At 32.7% G+C, this 7568-nt stretch overlaps 2 protein-coding genes across 5 annotated transcripts in view; one reads left to right on the forward strand and one right to left on the reverse strand.

The window, feature by feature from the left end:
* The first annotated feature begins 897 nt into the window (after window positions 1-897).
* LOC115235589 lies at window positions 898-4233 on the forward strand. Of its 2 annotated transcripts, XM_029807487.1 has the most exons (3): window positions 898-936; window positions 1014-1169; window positions 1313-1539. In XM_029807487.1, exons 1-3 carry the CDS (start codon window positions 908-910, stop codon window positions 1446-1448), a joined length of 321 nt encoding a protein of 106 aa, XP_029663347.1. In that variant the 5' UTR covers window positions 898-907; the 3' UTR covers window positions 1449-1539. The 2 variants fall into 2 exon arrangements, 1 of the variants encoding a protein (XP_029663347.1); XR_003884057.1 differs by lacking the exons at window positions 898-936; window positions 1313-1539 and adding an exon at window positions 3494-4233 and having other exon boundaries at window positions 990-1169.
* Window positions 4234-6223: 1990 nt separating this feature from the next.
* The window catches only part of LOC115235560 (homeobox protein abdominal-A-like), a 25086-nt gene continuing 23741 nt past the window's right edge, over window positions 6224-7568 (reverse strand). For all 3 annotated transcript variants that reach the window (XM_029807434.1, XM_029807443.1, XM_029807453.1), the window contains one exon: window positions 6224-7336. In XM_029807434.1, the coding sequence (XP_029663294.1) occupies window positions 6845-7336 (492 nt within the window). In that variant the 3' untranslated portion in view covers window positions 6224-6844. The remainder of the gene's footprint in view (window positions 7337-7568) is intronic.

The following is a 7568-nucleotide window of genomic DNA, read 5'->3' on the forward strand; positions in this document are numbered from 1 at the left end:
ACATTCATACGACATGTATACAAAGCTTGTTTTAGATACATTTGAAAGGGATATCGAATATTCTCGATTACGAAAAAATGAAAAGAAAAAAGCCCATTATATACAGATAATAGTGAAGATTGAGCGCGAGAGTAAATAATGCAAAAAAGATAAACACAAAGTGAATACTGTCCGACAAAATATTTTCCGCGTTACTACCGTTAAAAAATATGGCAAATATTTATAATAGTCCTTCGATAAAGCTTTCTTCGTTGGTCACTAAATTTTAATGAATTTAGGTCAATCAGAAACATAATTTGTGTATATATTTGTTTTTTTAATTGCATCATTGCTCTCCTTCATAAGCCTGTTCCAGTTTTTGTAGCGAATAAATTATTATAATATTTATTAGTAATAATTAGTACTAATTATTTATATGTATCCATTTGGATATTTTATTATACAGTTTATAATTAAAATACGTAATATATATTTATATTGTATAAAATATAAATTTACGGTAAAATGTTATCTGTATGTTTTCGTAAAATTTCCCAGAGAGGGATCTTGAAAAACCTGCCAAAATTTAAGATAATTATATATTAATAAATTTTCTTTTTATTACTTTTATACTCTTTTAACACAAAAAAGCACTAACTTTTTCAAATGCGATTATTATACATGGTATCCTCTTTCCTATCTTTCCAAAGGAATAATTGATCATGTTACACATTCTATTGTTTTTAAAATTTAATAAAATTTTTAAAATATAGAAATATAAATTAAATTTCAAAGCATAAAATATGTGAGTTAAATATTTATCATGTATATATATCAGTCTCTATTCGGAAAACGAGGTAAAAAATTCAACTCGCGTATACATACGTAAGGAATATACAAACAATCAACAATTTATATTTTTCGACAAATGACACGAGAAGGGCAGAAAATATCTCGGTAAGGATGCGCTGAAAGGATTTCTATAAATACGTGCGCGCAGAGAACCGACGTTTTATTATAGTTTTCATCAACAGATTAGCCCCTTTGGAACCATCGATACTCGAGAATCGAGATTCACAGACATTTTATGGCCCTCATAAAAGAATCTATTTGGTGTTTTCCGACTTGGGCCTACGGAGCCTGAAGCAAAAGTCGAACAAAGAGATGTATCCTCTGCAGCCAGGAATTTGGTATGTAAAAACTATTACGTCTTTGGGTCCAATTACGCACAGGTTGCCGACCGGGTTGTCCTTCCTTTTCCTTCGTTCAATCCTTAAAAAGCCTGACGCCGATATGTTCTTATCTTCTTTCATTTATGTCTTCTTCCCGTTAGTTTAACCGCCATATATCACGTGCGTTCTGCGAATATCGCAGACAGATTCTATTGTCTCTATTGTGCTTTTCGTCACATTTTGAAAAATATGACAAAGATCCATCTTTTTGCCATTCAACGACAAATGGTACTCTGAGTTCTGATGCGGCACAATGATGAACAGATGTACCACAAATGGACAAGGAGAGAGGGAGAGGAAGACTTGTATATAAAAATTTTTAATTTTGAATCTTCTACTTTTTAGCTGTTACTTTATATACATATATATATATACCTGTTTGTCTTAAACGTTCTAATTTTAAATTTGCGTAATAAATAAACTGAAACATGTATTCTAATAATATGTATTATAATTTAAAACATATGTCAAGGAGTACATAATATATAATTAATTTCTTTTTTATTTAAATGAATGATTTTGTTAAATGTCATATTAACACCTTTATCATCACGATAAATAAAAAGCGCGCGACTATACTTTAGGTAGAATTTATATTCAGTTTTGTTTATTATGTCGGTTTTTTCGAATGTGCGGCTTTTCTTTGTCGGCGCGATCATTGGATAAATTTAATCGGAATACCACTTTTTAGACGTAACTAAATATTAACTCTGTCGTCTCGATATTATGCTGCATGTATAATGCATAAAATGTATAACATTAAATCGCCGTCAAAATATTTCTTAGAAGACAACGAGTAGACACGTAAAAATCATATTTTTTGCGAATCTAGATTTTACCTAGAATAGTAATTATCTACAAATTTTAATTATCTAGAAATTTTACAAGACACAGTATGTGTGTGTAAATCTTTACATATTTATAATAATATATATTTTGCATTATCGTCTAGACATATGTGAACAAATGTCAATCGATGACTCTTTTATATCTCGCAATCTTTATTCGTGAAATAGATTCAAAGCGAATATGAAGGCACGGCGATGCGATCAAGTTCCGATATCGTCACTTTTTCATCGTTCGCGATGGCACTCTCTTTCGTTGAAACAATGATATATCGCCGATGGCGAATGACTATACCCTCGTATAATCGGCACCGCGGTAATAATTGGATCATAGATACGGTTATGCAGCAGGTCCATTAATTCTCCGCGGCGTTCATTTCTCACACCGTCGGGCTCGTTATATCGTCAGACTCATTCGAGATCTTGGCATCCGTAGATTTGTCAACAAAATTATTTTGGTAAAGATCGAGCACGAAATAAATATTTTATCATATAAATTTTTTCTAAAATGTATCTCTCTATCTGTGAATTAGAAAATTAATATAATAATCTTTTTTAACATTCTTGATAATTCTATTTAAAAAGAATATTTATTAGAAAATTAATTAAAATCATTGACTAATGCTCTTATATCATTTTTATTTAAAAAAAAAGACATATCTTTTTTATTTAAAAAAACTACATCAATTTTATTTAAAAAAAGAAACTGAAAAATTACTGATGTGTGCGTATTTAATTTTATATTTTTATTGAGAGAGATTTTTTTATCTCTCTTTAGTTACCAAAGCTTGACTTTTCCAACTATATCTAGCGTAAATCTAAACCATCGCAATCGCGAATAACCATTAAACGCTTGCGATAATCGTGTTTACGGAGCAAGCGAACTTTCGGGCGACGTCTCGCCATCGGGGAAGAAATCATCGACTCGGGTCGCATAACCGCGACAAAGTTGTTCCCGATTCGCCTCGACAGAACCCGAACTCTTGGTCGCGTCCAAGTGTCGAGAGGGGGTTGGTTTCACGAGACGGGGGGACGAGGTCGTGGGCTGGGGTCGGACATCGATCTGGTAGTTAACTTCAGTGCCCCCGCGGGACTCGTTGCCACCTTCGTCTGCGCTCGCGGTATGCGTGGAGATGGGGTACAGTCTCCTCGATCCGGGGGATCGGGGGAGGAGGGATGATTCGCGCGCTCGCATAAAGCGTTTTTACGTTTGCATTTACGCGCGATCTAATTCGATCTAATTCCCACTTGCGCCACGACACGATGCTATACTATTAGTATCGGCAGCGAGTTTTTCAATTAATTTGACATTCCCGAATACACTCGTTCACGTTTTAACGAGTGAAAATGACAAAGACGAAGCGAATTTCATAATTGAGAAATTTTAAGATGGGAGCAAAATTTGACGATTTTATGTCTGTTTCTCTTATTTGATAGACAACGGCTAGGAACAATGTAAAGCTGGTCCGTTTCCAGAGCCGAATCTGTTATTCGATAGACACGTGGGCTAGCTCAAAATACGGAAGACCAAGTCCATTGGTTATATCTGCTTATATCTGAACACGAGTTCTAGGAATGGGGCTGTTTCTGCTATTTAATGCATACTGCATGCTGCGAGCTATACGAAGAACACCATTGTGTTAACGCGCACATTGTTATATAACACCGTCAAACTTTTTGATTACACACGTTTAACCGTAAGTCAATTATTGTTGTTCGTAATCGCCATGTGTGTATTATCGTCAGCGTCGTCTCGACTCGATTTATCGACTCAATATTTATTTTTGACTATTATCTTGGTCCGAAATGTTGTCATAAAGAATCTTGAAAAACGGAAGGAATGTGGTCAACGGAAAAAAAATACAATTGATTCAAGGTTGAGAAACGGCTTATTTCATACAAAGAGATGCAAGTAAAACGGTATCGAAATGAAAAAAAGTGTAAGAAGAAATAACTATTCTTTTTTCTGATTTATTTTTGTTGAGCCAAAGATTCTTCGTGCAATGCATTTATGGTGCACGCAAACGAAATAAATGACATAGGTAATACACGTGATTCAATTTTCTAATATTTATTACTCTCAGTTCACGTTTCGTTGAATCGTTTTTGAGTCACGTTCTTGCATTTTTTTTTTCACATCTAAAATGCACCCCAATTTCTTTTTCTTTCAGTATCAAAAAATTACTGATAATATAGTTATCGTATATAATACAATAGAAATTTTTAAAATTTACTATTGGTCATTTTACAAGTTAATTAATGACCAAGCTCAAACCGCATTGATAGAAATATAAATAGTTTCAAAAGAAAATGATTTGTCAGTTTGTTTAAAATATCAAATTTGATGTTAGAGATCAAAAGTAGAAAAAACTAATATAATTTTAATGAGCCTGACTCTATATACTACTCATTAGATATGGATAAATCGACGTCAATCGTTGCAAGTCGATACAATGTACACAGTATCATTTATTAAAAGTTATATTTATTAAGATAACGGATCAATCGTTAGTTACTTTTTGTGTAGATGTTTATACGAACGGATTTAGGAATATACAAACGGATGTAGAGAGAAAATGAACTTTGTGCGTGGATGTTATTGTAACGTATTTAAGATATTTATTTCTTTCTAAGGCACATTTTTATATTAATCTTATATTTATATTTTCTATTATATGCATACTCAGATGTTGTAAAATTTAATATTTAACTGAATACACATATACGTTGATGTGTATTTATTAATTCAGACAAGTGTAGATACGGATGAATATAATATTATGTGGAATTTTAAAAGTATAGCAAAAGACACACATGATTTTGTCGACCTTTTTGTTGTTACACAAGGAAATAAAAAGATAGATAAAAATAAAGAGAAAGATTGTGCGGCAAATTAAATTCATGCGGATAATGTCGAGATAAAAAATCAATCGTAACGCGTTTTGAACGTTAACGAAATATAATAAAACAAAATAAAAGAGTGTATATTATGTTGTGGGTCTTTTATTTACTTACATTTAAAATATACATGTTTCCTAATGTATACGTCTTGCATTTTTAGGAGTTATATAGACGGCGCAATTTATAATGACTAGGGGTGCGCAAATATTCAAAAATTTCTGGTATCCAATGCGTTTGATCTTTTCCAACCAATTTGAGTTCGACTCAATTCCGACTAATTTTTTGATTGCAAATGCTTAATATATACACAATAATATATGTATATATAAATGTACATATATTTATATAAATCTTATTAAATTCAACAACTTTTATTAAATAATATGTGTCCGGCGAGGCTTCCTTAAAGCTTCTTTAAATTTTAGCCTTGTTGTACGATTACTGCTTGATTTCTGTACATTAGAACCAAAAAAAATCAAATATGTTTTAATTTTTGTGCATCTTTTCTTTGCATAATTATATAATGCAATGTGTTCAGAATGACAACTTCTAATCTCGTTATAAGCATTGCATCTGTATTAAATGATGCCTAGCACTTTAAGGATGCATCGCTGGATATGAGTTACTTGAAAAAATTGTTGCAAGAATTAATAAATTAACATTTTAGTAATATTAAATAAAATTTTACACAAACATCATGTGTACAATTTTATTTAATTTACGGTCAATATATAAATAATAATAATTATTTTATAATTAACCAATAAATAATTAAAGTTAATTTATGATCAATATAGAAATAACATATGAATAATACGTCGTAATCATACAGTGTATTTCTATCTCGTCTACGAGGTAAAATGCTCTTTTTGCAATCGAAGAATTATCTTTTATCACTATTTATTATCTATCACTTCGTGTTTCGGATAACTTTATTATTTTTGAATACTTACGCTACCCTTATACGCAATCGTACAAAACTTGCGAATATTACAGAGAAATAACAAGTAATATTCAGGTACGATATTATATATATTGCAATAATAGAGTATAATAGGCATGCGTGAAGGCATTCATGCAGTCTATTGTATGTATACATCCACTTTCAGTTGTTAGGATATCTTATAATTGTGGATAGAGTTTAGTGTAAAACATATACCAGATTAAGTTGGATGCGCCACAGCGCACTGGCACATATTCATTTGTTTTAATAAATATGAACAATAACAATCACTTAAAATATTAATTATCTTATTAATTAAGATATAATTATCATAATAATCTCTAATAATTTATCCTATTTATATACAGATTTTAAATATTTTCGCAAGTTAGATTTTAGTATGCATTGGAAACATGTTGTAAATTGTTGTAAAATTTTATTTGTTATGGTTAAATTTTAAATTTTGCTAATAGAAACGAGATGCGACTCACGTCAACAAGAATCGTCGTGGATACGTGGACGTCAAAAAAATTAATGAGATCAAATCGTTTATCTAGTTATAATCTCTACATATCTATCTTTATACATGTATCTATATTTCTATATTATTTACATCTATCAATCTATATGTATACATATATATATATGTATATATAAATCCACGAACGATTCGTTGATCTAAGTCGCTTATCACAGACCGATGGAGAATGTACTGATGGATACGAGCTGTTCCATTCGCTCATTCGATCACAAATTATTTTGACTTCACTTAAATAAAATTCGGTAATTCGAACAAAGCAATGGGCTATTTTATTTTCATCACCACCCCTTTTCCACCCATTATCTTTGCTCGGAGGAGTTACCATTTATTAGTCCATTCATCCTTCCGAGGATGATATAGCGTTCTTCTCGCTCGACACTCGACACTGTGGAATTAGATTGTATTACGGTGTGGAGTGCGGTGGATTGAGCACTGTATTCAAAGCTATTATTTCCGACGGTTGTAATGACGGATGCATAGACGCAGATAAAGATGCAGGTTGCGAAAGGGACGAGGGCTGCGATAAGGATTGCGGTAAGGGCTGCGAAGGTACGGGTTGCGAAGGTTGCGCGGATGATGTGGATGGTGATGCGGACATCCACACGGGCAACGATGACAGGTGAGGTGCTGCCTGCGATATAGGCATCGGCATGGCCATCGATGAAGAGGAGCCGCCGCCGTTGGCCTGCATCAGACCGCCCAGCATCCCTCCCATCTCTCCTCCGGCGTAACTCGCCATTCCGCCGGCCGTCGCATCCACAACGTTTGCGTTTGCGGCGGCGGCGACTACCTGCGCCGTTGTCTGCTGCCTCAACTGTTCCCTCGTCCGTTGTTCCTCTTGCTTCTTCACCTGCTTCCGCTCCTTCGCCCGTCGATTTTGGAACCAGATTTTCACCTAGAACATTCAGGCGGATCGTTTCGTTCGTTGATTGCATCTGATCGTCTCGTAATTTTGCCGTTATGATTATTTGAGAAATTCATAATTTTCATTTTTTTTAATTATTAAATTAAAAGTGCAATCTTTCTCATTCGGATAATATATGTATATTAATATTTTTTAAATTTATATTTTATATATTTAGATTTTTTAAATATATTTATATATATATTTATATGTTTATATATAT

The sequence above is a fragment of the Formica exsecta genome, unplaced genomic scaffold (genome assembly GCF_003651465.1).
Source record: "Formica exsecta isolate Colony F162 unplaced genomic scaffold, ASM365146v1 scaffold11, whole genome shotgun sequence".
In the NCBI taxonomy this organism is placed as follows: domain Eukaryota; kingdom Metazoa; phylum Arthropoda; class Insecta; order Hymenoptera; family Formicidae; genus Formica; species Formica exsecta.